The following is a 17,948-nucleotide window of genomic DNA, read 5'->3' as shown; positions in this document are numbered from 1 at the left end:
ACCACCCACAAGGGAACCTCCCCCCTTGATCACTAATTGAGAAAATGCCTTACAGCTGGATCTCATGGAGGCATTTCCCCAACTGAAGCTCCTTTCTCTATGATAACTCCAACTGTGTCAAGTTGACACAAAGCTATCCAGTACAGTAGGGGAGCAGGAGGGGGTGGGGTATAGGCAACTTTCGGGATAGCATTTGAAATGTAAATATAGAAAATAATAATAAAAAAAAAAGAATGCAAAGTCTCTAGAAAACTATGCATCTGCACAAATGTATATGGAAATGGCTCCTGGGACACATGACAATATTGGAGATCATTGGAGAAAAGCTACAGTCCATATGTCATCCGTGTCCATGTGATGTCTCCCCTGCCTGTGCCCTGTGTGATGCTTAGAGTTCGGGTGACTCGAGGCCACCAAGGTGGGATGCTCTCTGCTTTCTGCTGAACTTTCCTTGCTATTGTTGGCCACGCCGGGGTTGGATCCCAGGGCCTCACACGTGTGAGGCAGGTGCTCTGCTTCTGGGCTGCTCCCCAGCCCTGAGAGTAAATATTGATCGTCACATCAGCACCACGCTGACTCTGTGATTTTCTCAGCCTCGACAGCATTGAACAGGCCCCGTCACTTTCAGTTCTGGAAACAATATATTGGAAATACTTGTGTTTCCTGGGGGGCTCCCATGATGGAAAACAGACAGATTTGAGATCCTGCTTATCTCTGGGAACTCGGTTGATCTGGGGGTCAGAGGCACAATGGTTAAAAGCAGGTGGGAACTGAGGCTAATGCCTTGTTCTGGACGAGCACATAGTATGTCCACGCAGAGGTAGAGCAGACCTTCCCATCTGAGGGAAACAGTCAAGATTCTGACGTCCCATCGCTTACAGGCGGGGAGACTGAAGCTGGGGAGGTACTTCTGTGGTTTGAGATCACACGCTCAGACAAAGGTAGAGTAGGGAAGGAAAGTAGAGAATCCCGGCTCCGGGCCAAGCCCAGCTCACCACTACCACAGACTCATTCCTCCCTGTAGATGAGGCAGTTAAACTTGTGTACTGTATAGGAAGTTTGACGAGGAGAAACACGTCTGTGTGCCTGTGCGCATGCGCATGTGGAGGCTCTATTGAACCACGGGGTCGCATTCTGCTGGCGCTGTCAACCTTGTTTATTAAGACGGGGAGCCTCACTGGCCTGGAGCTTGAGAAGTTAGGCTAGAGTGTTTGTCCAGAGAGATGCCAGTTTCTGCCTCCCCAGCCCCGAGATTATACCACACCTGACTTTTTCCTTTTCTTCTTTAACCTGGGCTGTAGGACTCCAACCCGGAGGGAGCTTCGTGCTTCTGAGGCAATGAACGACTTTCCTGACTCTGCCCTCTCCCCAGGCCAGGAAAAAGTTTTAGAAGCTCCACTTACCCCGGGCAGTGGTGGCGCATGCCTATAACCCCAGGACTTGGGAGGCAGAGGCAGGCGGATTTCTGAGTTCGAGGCCAGCCTGGTCTACAGAGTGAGTTCCAGGACAGCCAGGGCTATACAGAGAAAAAAAAAACCAACAAAACAAACAACAACAACAAAAAAACCTCCACTTACTCCCAATAACATCCTAGCATCCTTGCCTGAAAGGTTTGCTGGGTTTCTGGCCTGCACTCACAATGCTCTACACATTGATTGATCTCTTTTTTCTGTAGAATCCCATGGTAGACACACAGGGTGGGCCAACGGGGCAGAAGCTGTTTTGGTTTTTGTTGTTGTTGTTGTTGTTTCTTTCCTTTGGATGCCAGAATGCTGGCTGGCCTTTTAGGGGAAAAGAAAGAAATTCGGAAAATTACTGACCTGCCTCAGAACAAAACGTGAGAGAGAAAATAGAAGTAAACACATGTGGGAAGAAGGAGCCAGTGGGTGTTGTTTTTATAATGAACACTCTGAAGGGCGCGGATCTGGTTGCGCGTTCTTTTGGGCTCTCACGGGGCGTAAAGTACTTAATGAATATTCAGCAGCTGCAGGAAAGCGGTTAAGTGCATCGGAGGTCACGTGACTACTTGATGGCCAACCGAGAACTCAAATCCTGGTCCCCTGCCCTTTCCCCTTCCTTGCCCTTGTGTCTCTCTCCTTTGCACATCATAATGGTCGGAATGGCCTGCCCAGCAGGTTGATAATGATGCTCGCGGCACAGGCTCCCACGCAAGTCCAAGAAGACAGACGAAAAGGCAGGTCCTGGACTCCCAGAATAGGTGGAACCCCACACGGTTGCTTCAGAGCAGTAAATCCAGAGCCCTTGACTTGTAGACATGGATTGTACAGGTGGTGTGACTTCGTGGGAATAACATTAGCCTTTTTTTTTTTTAACATGACCCCTGAGGAGCCTATGTTCCTGTCCACACAGCATCTACTTAGGTCATTAAAAAGCAGTGGCTTGTCCCTTTGAGCCAGAGCCCCACAGTACCAAGGAAAGCAGTTCTCTGTCTGATGCTGGAAAATCAAAGTTAAAAATGCTTCACTTAGTACATGAGCCAGCCAGTCCAGCACCGAGCACACACACACAAAAATAAATAAATAAAAATTTAAAAAAATAAAAAATAAAAAGTATATATATATATATATATATATATATATATATATATATTACACAATCAGCAGAAGACATGTCAGAGCGATGACATCTGCAACAGCCCCAGACTAGGACACCCAAGATGACTGTCTGTAATAGCATGAGTAAGTTGTGGTATGTCCATGCGATAGAATGCTAGTCGGTAGTGAAGAGGAAGCATATATCTTAGCAGGAAGGAACCTTGCCAGTCTTATAGTAAATGTAAGGCACCAGGCACAGATACACATTGTATGGATCCCTTTCAGTGAAGTACAATGGCAGCAAGACATAGTCTGTGGGGGTCAAATTAAGTTAATTGTGCTCTGGGAGAGGGATGACTGGAAAGGGGGGCTTCTAACGCCTGTGTCTCATTCTGGCTCTGAGGGTGGGGCTAGTTTTCTAGGTATTAAGACTTTGTGACTTTAGGCAGCCCTTGCCTCTATGTATGTACAGTTTTCCCACACGAAACCTAGTCTTTGAGAGAAAAATAATAACACGACCTTCATCAAAGCTGGCAGGTCCCCAACTGTGTGCCCCCTGTCTCACCGCCAGCTTCTCTTGTCTTTTCTAGCAGTTACAGCAGCCGCACCTGCCCCGCCAGCACCTCCAGCAACAGCGGAACCCTTACCCTGTGCAGCAGGTCAATCAGTTCCAAGGTGAGGCGACTCTGTGTGTGTGTGTGTGTGTGTGTGTGTGCGCGCGTGTGCGCGCCTGCTGGCCCTGGCTTCCCACTGTGAAGTGTGTGCAAGTCTGTGTGTGGCCCATGCATTGCTTTCTGTGTGCTTATATTCAGGTCATAGCCAATGAACCTAACAACTGGCAAACAGGAAAGAGCAACCACAGAGGATTCAGTGGGACCATTAGGCCCGCTGGTCCTTGTGGTCACAGAGAAGGTCTAGCCGGCCCCGGGGTGGAGTGCAGACTCAGACCGCTTTCTCAAGGCTACAGAGTATTTTGGTAGTTTGAACAACTTGTCAGGGCAAGCTAGTGCTTGTCCACCCCAATAGCAGTCTTGTTTGCTTGGTGAGACAGACACCCAATAGCAGTCTTGTTTGCTTGGTGAGACAGACATCTTAGTCCAGAGGGGAGGGAGAAAGAAGGGGAGTGGGGGAGAGGGGAGGGGAGGGAGAAAGAAGGGGAGTGGGGGAGAGGGAAGGGGAGGGGAGGGGCAGAGTGGTTACCGGTCCAAAAGGGTGGGCTTTGCACCCTTTCTACAGAAAGACTTGAGGGTCTCTACCAAGGAGGGAGAGACGGGATGGTTTCTTTTCCTAGCTGCAGGCGCTTGCCCATTTGCACTGACCAATGATGAGTCAGAGAGCTACAAGGTGGATCTAAAATCTGCCTTGTTGGTCAAACATTTTGAAGGCAGTGGTAATGACCCTTTACCTCAAGTCCTACCCATGTCTACAAGAAACAAAACAAAACAGTTGAATGGACAGTCATTGAATGGTTTCTCTACTGAACTCAAAGAAGTCCACAAAGAGAATGCGCAGTGAACAGATTTATTCTTCCCCCTTGCCTTCTCTTTTCCATCCTCTTCCTCCTCCTTTCTGAGACAGAATCCCACTGAATACTCCAAGCCAGCCTGGCGTTCAGTCTGTAGTCCAGTCTTGCGCTCACAATCGTTATGCCTCCCTGTCTTCCGAGCTGATGGGCTTACAGGCATACACCACCACACTCAACACAGCCCAAAGAGTGGGCATCCCACTGACTTGATGGCATAATACCCAGAAGAGGAAATAGCTGGCATCTGAAATGTGAACAAATGGAACACGGGGGTCTGACCTCAATTTTCTGTGTCTATTTAAATATAAATAAGAGTTGGCAGGGATCCTCTCTGGACGCTGGAGATCAGGTGACTTTCATTTCTTGACTTTGTACTTTTCAATAGTTTGCAAAATGTTCACAACTCATGTGTTACCATCATTAAAAGGAATGACCTTTCCCTGAAGACTTGTTGTTGGCAGTAGATCCTTTCGTATGCGGGATTGTCATCCCCAAGGAAGATGCCAGCAACGTCTAATATGCTGATATGGAGAACGGTGGGTGATGGCTGTCCTTTCTCTCCCTGTAGGTTCACCCCAGGACATAGCAGCTGTGAGAAACCAGGCGGCTCTCCAGAGCATGCGAGCGTCCAGGTTGATGGCACAGAATGCGGGCATGATGGGAATGGGACCCTCCCAGAACCCAGGGACGATGGCTACAGCGGCAGCACAGTCAGAGATTGGTCTGGCCCCTTACAATGCCCCTCCAGCCAGCCAACCAGGAATGTACAACATGAACACAGGAATGACCCAAATGTTGCAGCATCCCAACCAGAGTGCCATGGGCATCCCACACAACCAACCCCAAGGACCCAGGCCGCCAGCCTCCAGCCAGGGGGTCAGCATGGTGAGCGGCTTCGGTCAGAGCATGCTGGTGAACTCGGCTCTTTCGCAGCAGCACCAGCAGCTGAAAGGGTCTGTGGGCCAGGCCTTGTCTAGGCCCCAGGGCCCGCCAAGGCTTCAGAGTGTCATGGGAACCGTCCAGCAAGGAGCACAAAACTGGCAACAGAGGAGCTTACAGGGGGTGCCCGGGAGGACTAGTGGAGAGTTGGGACCATTCAACAATGGCACCAGCTACCCACTGCAAGCCGGTCAGCCGAGACTGACCAAACAGCACTTCCCACAGGGGCTGAGCCAGCCAGTCATGGATGCTAACACTGGCGCAGTGAGAACCCTCAACCCAGCAGCTATGGGACGTCAGATGATGCCACCCCTGGCGGGACAGCAAAGCGCCAGCCAAGTGAGGCCATTGGTCATGCCTGGCCTGAGCCAGGGTGTCCCTGGCATGCCGGCATTCAGCCAGCCCCCAGCACAGCAGCAGATAGCAGGCGGCAACTTTGCCGCGAGCAACCAGGGCCAGGCCTATGAGCGGACCCCTGCGCAGGACATATCATACAATTATAGCGGCGAAGGTGCCGGGGCTGCCTTCCCTGGCCTCCCAGACAGTACAGACCTCGTGGACTCCATCATCAAAAGTGGCCCAGGGGATGAGTGGATGCAAGAGCTTGATGAACTGTTTGGTAACCCCTAGTCAGGAGGGGCCCCAAGAGCTGTTCTGCTAGAAGCCTCGCAAGTGGAAAGGAAACGGGATGGAGACCCATCCTTGTTTTTTTTTTGTTTTTTTGACCCACGTAAATTGAGAACGTGACATCTGGCTGACAGTAGAAGGCACAGGTGTCCATCCCCAGCTCCGTGGGGGCGTCGTTCCACCTGACTCCCACGGAGCAATCAAGTAGAGAGGGCATGCCGATACCTGCCCGCAGAGAAGGGATGTAGAGAGCAGGTGGGGAAATCGAGGCAACAGGAGCTCCTCTGCTAAGCACCCCTGGGATCTTCTGGTCCAGAAGGAGCTGTTCCAGCCCAGAGGGACTACAGCCCAAGATGAGGTCCCTTAGGCCTTCCTGCCTCAGGTCCTGAGACCTCAGCTTTGGAGAAGAGAGATGGAGCCTCGGCCAGAAAAAAAAAAAAAAATCCCGGCATGAAGATGCACACACACATGCCATGTGCATAGGTCAGAAGGAGGCGTGTGCTTCCAGACATGTTCCTGGATTCAGAGGCAGGAAAGAAGAACCGTGAGATCACCTGAGCTGGCCCTAGGGACCAAACCAAGATCCTCCAGGCCTGTCTGTCTCCTGCCCAGCGACGACCCTCAGGAATGGTAAGGTGTTGCCGCCAGCCACCTCACCTGGATAGCCATCTATGCTTGAGAAGGGCCCAGATGGTCAGCTTCAGCCGGAGGCCATGGTGGCCATCACTCTAGTTGAGCTCCCATCCAGTTTGACACATCTGGCCAGCTTGACACATCTGGCTGGTTTTCATATGCTTAGGGCCACAAGGGTGGGAAGACTTCCTGCTGAGTTCAGTGTCTGCCAAGCTGGGCCCCTTCCACCCTCACCCCTGCCTCCACTCCTCCCTGTCTCTATGCCAGCCTGCCTTTACCTCTCCCTCCAGACTATCTGGGAAGTGATGGACTGAGGCAGAGTCAACGTAAATGCAAGAATATAGACAGTGCCTGGCGTGCGAAGGCGACGCTGGAATCTCTTCCACCATGTGGAAAGTCAACTGTCTCTGCCAGAGCGGAGTGGGCTGGCCGCACCGATAGGACCTGAGGGTTTATAAGAGCCATACCCATACTTCTGCTGTCCCCAGGGAAGAACGGCCTGAAGATGCCCAGTGCTTTCAGATGGCATCATCGATGGCACTCCAGAATCAGCCTTGCTTGTCAGCTCCAGCATCAGGAAGACAAATATCAAATGCTGGAGATGGAAACGCTGAACCGCCTAGCTCTGTCTTAACCATCTGGATGCTGAAGAGAGGAGAGGGAGGTGTGGCCGCTATTCTAAAGGCACTCACTCCACTTCCAAAGCTGTGCGGCTGTTCTTGGAACTCACACAGGCCTGCAAAGTGAAAACTAAGAAGTGAACACCCTCCAGAGTCACAAGCCTTGTCCCTTGGTCTTTACCTCCCCTCCTACCGTCCCATCTTGGAGGTCATGTGACGTTTGTCTATGTTGTTTACTTTCCTCCTAACCACACACACACACACACACACACACACACACACACACACACACACACGTGTGTGTGTGTGTGCCAGAGCACACATACATCCTACAAACTGGGTTCCTTCTCTGTCTTCACATACATCTTACTACAGAAGACCAGAGCCTGTGGGGACTTAAGTGGTCATACCCAAGAAAGTGCAGACAGGGCGCACTGCAGTAGAAAGCTGAGGTAAGGTGAGGTAAGGAGAGGGAGAGAGACGCCCTTGGTTTGTTCTCCATATCCCCCAGCGTTCCAGACCTGCTCAGACAGCAAGTAAAGCCAGAGGTACCAGGGTGAGGAGCTGTGTGCCTCTCCAAAGAGGTGGTGGCAAGGAGACTGTGACCTCCCGGAATGGGGAAGAACTGCCGCTAGGGAAACACATGAAAACCAAAAAATTAAAATTAAAAAAAAATAGTAAATCGAGAAAGCCTAGAATACAAATTTATCACTTTTTCCTGCCAGGTACAGGGAAGAAATATATAAGCAATGAGGAGAAACTGGAGGTGGAGAGAGGGGGCTCATTGTCTTTTAAAGCCTCCTGCAAGTGCTCCGTCTGAGGACCAACTAATAGAGTGGTAGATTTTAATGAGCTTGTTTTGGTTTTGTTTTTACTACGGTGCTGATGTATATGTAATGTCTAAAAAAAAAAGCTATTTGTAAATAAGTTTTTACAATGCTACAGATATCACTGGGTCTACTATATGTAAAAAGTATACATATAAATATATATATATATATATAATGTTTGTTTAAAATAGAGTATTTTTATTTCCTCCCTAACTCATCATTGAAGAGGTGATATTACACTTCATAGGACATCTAATCGCTGATTTCTACTGTATGACGTATGGCAACTTCCTCCGTTTTATTCAGATTTTTCTATTTTGTTCTTACTTTGTACATCAAGCTTTGCTTATTTCCTTTATGAGATGTACTCTGATATGTAGATGCGAAGCAATGTTGACATACCGCTTTTAAAAGAAAAAAAAAAACCAACCAATAAAATGTCACTATCTGAATCAATCCAAAGCCCTGTTGGCTTTTAGGGTCCTCTCTGTGTCCCAGTGTCAGTCAGTTAGGCAGGTGTGTTATGCCTGGCTTCTAGGGGACTGACTGCACACTCCTTTCTCCGAACTGTGGTGTTGTTATTCAAACGAGTACTTAACAGTAGAAATCAGTCGCTCTCAGCCTTTCTCATTCAACCACACAACAGAGATTTTTTTCTAAACGTACTGGAGCACCCTGAGGGATGTGATGAAAGGGATGTGGTGGAAGGGAGGGAGAAGGTCTAGCATAGTCTGTTTATAGAGCCAGAGACAGAACAACTCAAAACTGGCTCAGCTCAGAAAATGGCAGGGCCAGAGAGATGGCTCATCTGGTAGAGGGGCTTGCCACCAAGCCTGCTAACACGAGTTCAATCCCTGGAACCAACATGGTGGGAGAACTTACTCAAAGAAGTTGTCCTTTGACCTTTATATGAGCCCCATGCTTCACGTGCGTGTGCGCGCGCACACACACAAATATATACAAATATATTGAAGAGAAAATAGGTATTGAAATTTTGATGGATAAAAATTTTGGGAGTGTATTAGGAAGAAACAATGGAGGTTTCTTGCCATGGAGGTGGGCACCCTGACACCTCCCCTTCCTGCTGCTCCTTGTTTCTCCATCAAAGCAGGGCCTGACCCAGCTTTTCCTGTACCCACCCTGAGCTGAAAATGCTTGTTTATACTCCTCTGCTAACTCTAGCCAATAACTCACTGCTGCAGGATCCTAACAGGCCAGTTAACTTGTCTGGACAAACTCTGGGTTTGAATGATGCTCTAAGCTGGCGGCAGGATCAGGCAGAGGCTGGGGTTTGGCTCCCACTTGCCCCTCCGCTTGCTTTCTTTTCATTCCCCATCTGCTGCCCCGCTCTTTTTTTCTCTCTCCTCCCTCAAGCCTTTTATTAATAAACCCATACACGGGAATTCATTTCTCCACTCTCAGAAGACCTGTCCTAAGACACCCCAGTAAACTTAAAACACAGTAAGATAACACATTTCAAAACTCAAGAGTTAAGCAGGAAAACAGATCACAGAAGTCATCGGTAGAAACGGTTCCAAAACAAAGGCGAGTTTTAAAATACATAAGCCAAGAGAAAGAATGAATTTGACTGTGAAAGAAGAGGCTAGCCCTACCCAAAGCAGGCTGTGCTTCCAGGTTGGCTGACAGGGGGCTAGCCCCTACTCAAGCTCGGGCTCTACCAGATAGCAGGATGGTAGACACGAGTCTGTTTTGGTTGGAGAATGAGAGAAAGAGAGAAGTAACAACAGGGTTTAAAAGAGTGATGACTCCTCTCTTTAAAACTTATACTAAAATCTGTTGGGCACTGGATGAGTGGAATACCTTTCTTCTTAAAAAAAAAAATAAATCTATAATTTTATTAAGATAAAACTGAATGTGTGGTATGAAGTTCATGCTTGAACATTTCACAACCATCTACCATGTGTCAAAGAGGATTCTACAAGACAACTGTACATGGCCAGTCTGGAAAACACCAAGAACCGATGGGATCTTAGGAATCAAGACGGTACTGGGAGAGGGGCCGAGGCACCAGCTGATTGTAAGATTTTTGCATTTCAAGCTCAGTGTGAAAGTTAGTCCCTAGAGACTAGGGCTTTTGAAATCATTTGACTCGGGGACAGTCACAAGCCATGGTGGCCATCCAACCCCTCGCTGAAGTAGCAACCGCCCTGGGCCTGACTTATCATCTTCCTTTCCTGTGTGTGGTTCATATCAAAGTCATGGCTGCACTGTCCCTTTAATCCCAGCGGAAACAAGTGGGTCTCTGCGAGTGTGAGGCTAGCCTGTAGTAAAACCTTATCTCAAAAAAAAAAAAAAAAAAAATTCATGCGTGATCTTCCGGTGCTATGATGTCCTAGAGCAGTCGGTGTGTCATGAGAGGAGGAAGAGAACAACACTTTTAGATTCCTAGGAAGTCACTGGGCATATGAGACACATGGAATTTCTTCGAGGATTAAGGACAGTTCCAGATTCAAGTGTCTGAGAAAGGTGGAACAAGGGGTGAGGGACAAATGACATAACATTTTTCTTATTACTGATGCTTTGGACATATTTTGATGTCCAAGCATGGAAACAAGCAGGAGATGGTTCTCTGGGAAGGAGCAAGACTACGGGAGACTTCTGAACTGCTCAGCTCCTTCCTGATGTATTATGTTCTTTCCACCCTCTCCTTATTCTCTTTGGTCTTTGTTGTTCAGTCCAAAGGGCATGGCATACTGTGATTCTACGGCCCAGCTGCCACAAGTGCCCATCTCACTTCCCATGACAAGCAGCAGGAATTACTGCAGCTTCCACATACCCGGGCGTCCTCATGTCCCATGTACAGGCCATTGGGACCAGACCAACACTGATGGGTCCAGCATCACACAGCAACACTGATGGGTCCCCATCACACCTCTGGCACAGAACAAAAGAAACTTTCCGGCTATAGAAAAAACCTGACTTGTTCGTTAGTTTCAGCTTCTCTTTAAGAGTTTAAAACTGAACATTTCCAAACCATCAGGGAAGCAGAAAGAATATCTCCAGCCATCAACTCAGTTTAATCATGATTACTACTCTGCCATGAGTACTCCTTATGCGTAATCTGGGAGTCATTTCAAAGCAAAATATGTGCCTGTGACCACATCCCCACTCGGCACCTCAGTGTGCAGCCTCAGAGAGCATTCATTTTCTACCCTAACCACGGAGTCCTTAAAGACCTGCAACACCTAACATGTTTTCCCTAACATGCACCCCCCACCCCCCAAAGCTTCTAGTTCTTACTCCATTTCCAAGCTGTTGCAAACTCACAAAGGTCTTTCTCAGCTGTCTCTTCTCCCTACTGGGGATTTATCAAGGATCTTGCCACCCTTTGGTCTTCACGCCTTCCGAGGCTTCCATAGTAGACAAAAGGAAACCGTTGGGTCCCTCTTCTCATGACTTTGTTTCCAAGTAATGAATCTGATTTCTTAGTGTAAAAAGTGTCAGATAAAAAAAAAGAAAAAGAAAAAGTCAGACTGTCAGACCAAGCAGAGACTTACAACCTGCCAGGCCCTGGGAAAGTTGGGGCAGAAGGATCGTGAAATCAAAGCCATTCTGAGACCCTGTCTCAAGACCAGCTCTACCCAGGCAGGGCCTTAGAGCCCAACTTAATAGGAATTAAAATACTACAGAGGCTCCCTGGTGGCAAGGAATTAGAGCAAAAACTAATTCTATGGTAATACCTGGAGATGGACATTTTGAAAGCCTGGTACATGCTTTGCCTGTTTCCACATGCATTAACCATCTGTGCGCATGTGTGTGAAGGTATATGTATGTGCATGTGTGTGAGGGTACATGTGTGTACATGTGTGTGAGGGTACATGTGTGTGCCTGTGTGTGCAAGGGTACATGTGTGAGCATGTGTGTGAGGGTACATGTGTGTGCATGTGTGTGAGGGTACATGTGTGTGCATGTGTGTGGGTACATGTGTGTGCATGTGTATGAGGGTACATGTGTGTGCATGGGTGTGAGGGCACATGTGTGAGCATGGGTGTGAGGGTACATGTGTGTGCATGTGTTTGCAAGGGTACATGTGTGTGCATAAGCATGTGTATAAATCAAAATAGAAGTTATTTTAAGATCTTAAAAATTTTTTAAAGTTTTCTTTTTTTCTTGTTCCAAATGACATTTGGATGTGGTAATATGCCATAGGGCAAAACCAAAACAACAACAACAATACCCCAACAACAGTTAGTGTGGCACTTTTAAGGGTCAGCTCTGTTTTACCTAAGGAAAAAACAGAACTACGGAGTGCTGGGGTCCTGTGGTGTGCCCAACAGGTGACAGGGCAGACAATGGGTTCATGACCCTGCAGTGCTCGGTGTCTTCCATACAACTTCCCGTTGAGGGGTTAATCACCTACCAGTGGTGGAATTCAACTTAAATCCAAGTGCCCCCTTTCCAAGCCAGTGTCTTCCCAGCGTTCGTTGGGGTGCCTGGCGCTGTCCAGGACCTGTTAGCTCTCTGGCTATTCTGGAAGCACTGTTATTCCTTGTTTCCTTTTCTACTATTCATATTCTAGTAACACTAAGGAATATCTAGACGGTGACTGCAGCCAGCTGACAGGGGTGAACCTGGATCCTTTTTCCTAAGGTCTCTGAGGCCAGAAGCCAGAATCACAGTTAACAGAAGAGAAGCTGGAAATATCAAATGAATAGTGCAGGTAGTGACTGCACACCAAGAGAGGACAGCCACCTGGCTTCCCGTGTCCTCAGTTATGCCACAAGCCGGATCAGACTATGCCACTGTCGTCAGGGATGCAAGGTCCTCTGTCAAGGGGAATGAACACTTCCCCTGGGGGAGTCCTTAACATGATGCAGTGTCTCTCTTTTTCCTTTGTTCTTCATGAAATACACCTTCACGGACAGCGTTATGATTAGTCGATGACTCTCTAGTGTGACCATTTCATGTGTTTCACATCTCCTCCTGGCATTTGTGGCTCTGCTATAGCCAGGGCTGAGGGTCTATCTGCCTAAGCTGGGACTCCTCATCAGGATGGAAGCCAGCAAATGGGTCAAGCTTTAGCCTCACTAAAACAGTCACACCCTCAACAGGCATCCTAAGATCCCAGGACTGGCACACCTGGTGCAGGTGAGCCACCATCGGGAACCTCACTTCTCAAGCAGAGCCAGGTTCTGCAAAAGGGACCATTTCCACAGAGCCACAATAATGAGATAAATGAAAGTTTTAAAAGTTTTATTTAACACATGACATCACATTGTTTTCAGAGTGGTGACGGCCTCTACAAGCATGAAAGGGAAGAGAAAAACTTAGAAGGGCTTCCTCAGTTTCTTGGCAACATGGAAGTCCAGGTATTCATCCAGGAATCTGCTTGCTACCCCCAGGACAGCGAGGACAGTCAGCAAGGCCAAAATCCCCAGGCTCAGGCGGAAACCAGCGATCCTACAGAGTGGACATGAGGGAGAAATGCGTCAGACTGGGCTGTGCTGAAGCCTTCGGGGTCCCGGTAAAGGCTGCTCGCTGCTGGACTGCTCAGAACTTGCACGAAATGTAGAGAGGATGCCATGCACTGAGGCCAGCTGGCCCCTGCACAGTCGTGACCTTGCCTAAGCACGCTAGAACCAATGCTGAAGGCTTGCTGGGATTAAGGGTCTAAGTGCCTCCGACTGCTGGTACCAGGTGTCTTTAATCCCAGCACTCGAGGCAGAAGCAGGTGATCTTTGTGAGTCCCAGGCCCCCCCACTTAGTCTGGAAAGCTAGTTCCAGGACAGCCAGGGCTATACAGAGAAACCCTATCTTGAAAACAGAACAACAAACAAACGAAGCTCCTGTGCCATGAGCAGATACACACTTCCATTTTCTCCTCTCATGCCTACTCCTGTGGCTTGGCAGGACTGGCCTCAGGCAGGCAGCATAGGCCACTGGTCACCAATACTGCATGTGCTCTTAGTGCCTCTCAGGAACAGCAAACTGACCCTGCTGTACTTGCACAAAGACACCACAATTGGGTGTCTCTTTACCTCTTCTCAGCGGCTTCTGCATAGCCCCAGAAATACTTGTGACGGGCGTATATGTACAGGAGACCCAGACAGGCTGCAAAAACTATGGAAGAAATGAAACAGAGAAAAGTTAGAGAACTTAATGAATGTCTCTCAAAATAAAGTGTGGAGAGTGAAAAAGTATTTTTAAAAATATTTTCCTGACAAAATAAATGTGCCCAGAATATACAAAGAATCCTTAAGATAACAAGAGAAAAACAACTTTTCTAAATAAGTAAAATATTTGAATATACAATTCACACAGTATGATAAATAAGTGTGCCAATAATCACATAAAAAAAAAGTTTCAAGACAATTGAAGGTGAGCAAGCTGCTAGTTGAAACGTCAGTGAGAGCCAGTGAGAGCCCTCAGAGGGTAGAGGCCCAGCCTGCAGCTCAAGCCTGGCTACCAAATTCTGTCTCCAGCACCAGGAAAGCAGGAAGGAGAGACAGGACTCCACAACATTGTCCTCTGGTCTCCATGTGGGCTCTGTGGAACATGCTCCAACATACATATAGCACGTGAGCGCGCGCGCACACACACATACACACACACACACACACACACACACAAGCAAGCAATAGTAATGAGCAAAACATAATCCTTTTTAAATATTTTTAAACTACAGTGAGATGCCCATCAAGTATGGATGGCCAGGATCATCTGTCTATCTATCTATCTATCTATCTATCTATCTACCTATCTATCTATGTATCTATCTATCATCTATCTATCTATTTATATTTTTCAGATAGGATTTCTCTGTGTAGCCCTGGATTTCCTAGAACATTGTAGATAAGGCTGGCCTGGAACTCAGAGACCCACCTGCCTCTGCCTCCTGAGTGCTGGGATCAAAGGCATGCGCCACCATGATCAGCATGGCTAGAATTTTAAAGAGCAACAATATAAAATAGAATGGATACAGAACAAGTGGAATCCATACACATCAGAGGTAGGATGCAAAATCTCTCAGCCCCTTTAGGGAAAGTTCTGGGAGTTTCTCATAAAAGTTAAATATCATTTAACCAACTATTCTAGTCTATTCTCACTCTAGAAATAGGAAGGCACATGACATGAAAAGACCCATTCCACAGCATTCATGAAACAGTGATTGGTCATCATAACTATGAGTTATGTGTTCATGGTCACGGAAAGATGAGCTAGTCTGTCATCGGGAGTCTTGATAACCAAATCGTATGGTCCTCTATGCCCTTGCTGCTCCGCGGAGAATGAAGAGAGCTGCCTTGCAACGACCCCTGAATCTCAGTAGCACTCGGCTGTGGGCCGAGGCGTTGCACCTCGGATTGAACTGCATTATTCCAATCACATGGAGCTCTAGAATGGGAAAGACCAAACTGTGGAAAACTCAGGGCAGTGGAAGGAACAGAACCGGACGGGTGCAGGGGCCAGGGTAGACTTCCTGAGTGGTGGCCATGTTACATATCTTGATAGAGAACTGATTCCCACACGTGTGTCCCTCTGTGAAACTTCCTTGAACACTTAAGACCTATGCATTTTATCACATCTAAGTTTTATCCCTCAAATATGCAAAGCACAATAGAATGTGCTGCCGTCCTGACCAGTCAAGATATTGATGCCTTCCCTAAAGTGAGCACCTCACGGTTGCAAACGGAATGTCTAGAGCAGCGGACCTCAACCTATGGCTTGAGATACTTTGGGGATGAATGACCTTATCACAGGGGTCACCGAGGACCATCAGAAAACACAGATGCTTGCACCACAATTTGTAACAGTAGCAAAATTACACGTATGGAGCAGCAAAGAAAGTAATTTTATGGTTGGGAGTCACCACAACATGAGGTGCTGAGGTCACGGCATTAGGGAGGTTGAGAGCCAAATGCAGAGCCTCTGTCTGGGCTCTCTTCACGATTCACTATTTTACTTGGTCACGAAGATATATATATATATATATATATATATATATATATATATATATATATATATATATATTTCCAGTATATGCCAGGTGTTTTTCTAAAGATTTGGCTATCAGTGTCACCTTTATGGACGTTATTATTCTAGGGCTTGAGCTATAGCTCAGTAGACTGCCTGGCCAGCATGCTCAGTTCTTTGGGGTTTGATCTCAGCACCCCAAGAAGATAAAATGAAGAAATAAAACCTTCTTGTCTCCTCATAGATGACCCTTTATATGATAGAGGTGTGTGTGTGTGTGTGTGTGTGTGTGTGTGTTGCATGATGTTCATGTCCATGTGATCATTTGTGGATGTGTGGATGTGTTTGCATGTGTGCAGGTATGAAAGCCAGAGATTGATATCAGGTATCTTCCTCATATCAGATATGATGTATATGATGTATCTTCCTCAGTCACTGTCCCCAACCTCCCAATTTTTTAGCCAGGGGTCTCTCGTTGAGTTTGTAGCTCATTGGCTAGAGCCTGTCTCCAGTGACCTTTCTTGTGGCTGGGTCACGGATGCATGTGCCTCTCTGCACCCAGCTCTCTGTGTGGATGCTGGGATCAGAACTGAAGTCATGATGACTGGCACTCTTAACAACTGAGCCATTACTCCAGCACCTTTATTCTATCAATAAAGAAAACAAGGGATGGAGAGAAGAAAATTGCAGGCTTGAAAGTGTGAACAGGCTCCAGGGTGCTGTGGGACAGGGGACAGGAGTGCTGTCCTCTTAGAAGGGGCTCTGGGAGATGCTGTTGGAGGGAGAAGGCACCAAAGCATCAGAACATGGGAGCCCAGAGTGGAGGCAGAGCTGCCCGGCATCTAAGGATTTTAAAGATTCTAGGCATGCTCTTTCTCTCTATTGAGATCTACTATCCCAACCTACTGAATTATTCCCCCAAAGCCAATGAACAGCCAGAAGCACCTTAGTAGGCAACTTACATCGGGAGAGAAAAGAATGACAAGTTACCCAAGAACCTTTGCTGCTAGGCAGTCAGCCTCATTTGGCCCACCATGGGAAAATCTGAAGAGTCAAGAGACAGAGAGAGAATCCCATTATCTAACGGCACGTCCCTTATTCATTGTTAATATGTCCTTAGATGAAGAGGAACAGCCACTTCCACTTGTGCCATTAAGGAACAAAAGGATGAGTTGAGTAAAGTTAAAAAGTTATTCTCTAAAGGTCACTGTATCTGAAATTCCTTGGTTGACAGGAAAAATCGTCAGAAAGAGATTGATGAAGGTTCCTTGGAAGCAGCTGGATTTTAGTTTATTTAAATCTTATCAAGCAAATGCATACCCAAATGAGGCCATTGAAGTGACCAGGAATCAAAGGTATACTATTTCTCTAGCTAGTGTATCCGTGCAGGTCCAGCCCCTGAATCCATGGGTACGCAAAGCCCTCAGCTCACCAAGGAAACTTCAGCCAAATAAGAAAGGGCATGCTTGCAAACCTGTGGCATCCAATCACAGGTACTTCTGGGCCTTCCAAACATAGGTTGTTGAGACAAATATCAATAGCCCTGCTATGTCCTTGAGTGGAAGATTTCTCCACATTGGTGAATAGCAGGACAGAAAACATATTAACACCCGTGTGTCTCCATTTCCTCATATGTAAAGTAGGAATCAATTATTGAATACGTTATATGAATGTTTTAAATCCTACAAATCTATGAACTCCCTCCCCCCCCCCAAAAAAAATGACCTGGCATTCAATAAATGCTCTGTGAACATTGCTGTTGTAAAAGTGAATTGTTCTCTGTGTTCTGATCATCTAGTTCAGTTAGATGATTGGATTTAAAGACAAGGTTCGTGTCATTTTTTATCCCTGAGTGTCTAGCATGTAGTTTGTTTCAAGCCTGTGTGTGTGGTCTATAGGCAGACAACCTTGAAGGAGCCCTATCTCATCCAAAATGCTTATGTTGGAGAGGATGAATATGCTCAGATCCAGACTCTGGGCCCTGCTCATACCAAACAAGTATTCTTCCACTGAGCTACGTCATCAGGGCTTGCTTGTTGAGACACAGTCTCACAGTGCAACTTTGCTTTTGCCTGGCTCCTGGAGTCTCAGGTAGTCACCCCTCTGTCTCCAACTGCTAGTGAACTAAATCACATTGAGGCCATCTGAACACACCTAGAATTTGGATGTATATAGGCATTGCTTCTTATAGTCAAAGTCATTTCCAGCTTCAGTAGCCATATGATCATCTATCTGCCCCTTAATTGTGTTTCAACACCACAGCCATCTTTGGAATGAGTTGACATGC

General features: G+C 47.2%; 2 protein-coding genes across 2 annotated transcripts in view; one reads left to right on the top strand and one right to left on the bottom strand.

Moving 5' to 3' along the window:
* The window catches only part of Maml3 (mastermind like transcriptional coactivator 3), a 411,993-nt gene extending 403,802 nt beyond the window's left edge, over positions 1-8,191 (top strand). The window contains exons 4-5 of the mRNA XM_021196183.2: positions 3,146-3,230; positions 4,649-8,191. Coding sequence (XP_021051842.1) covers positions 3,146-3,230; positions 4,649-5,649 — 1,086 coding nt within the window. The 3' untranslated portion in view covers positions 5,650-8,191. The remainder of the gene's footprint in view (positions 1-3,145; positions 3,231-4,648) is intronic.
* A 4,738-nt stretch (positions 8,192-12,929) lies between these two features.
* Positions 12,930-17,948, bottom strand: part of Mgst2 (microsomal glutathione S-transferase 2) — a 52,348-nt gene continuing 47,329 nt past the window's right edge. Inside the window, exons 5-6 of the mRNA XM_021196913.1 lie at positions 13,729-13,810; positions 12,930-13,150 (exon numbers count right to left, since the gene is read on the bottom strand). Of these exons, the coding sequence (XP_021052572.1) occupies positions 13,018-13,150; positions 13,729-13,810 (215 nt within the window). The 3' untranslated portion in view covers positions 12,930-13,017. The remainder of the gene's footprint in view (positions 13,151-13,728; positions 13,811-17,948) is intronic.

This window comes from Mus pahari, chromosome 4 (assembly GCF_900095145.1).
Source record: "Mus pahari chromosome 4, PAHARI_EIJ_v1.1, whole genome shotgun sequence".
Classification (NCBI taxonomy): Eukaryota; Metazoa; Chordata; class Mammalia; order Rodentia; family Muridae; genus Mus; species Mus pahari.
This window is presented reverse-complemented; position numbering and strand designations above follow the sequence as displayed.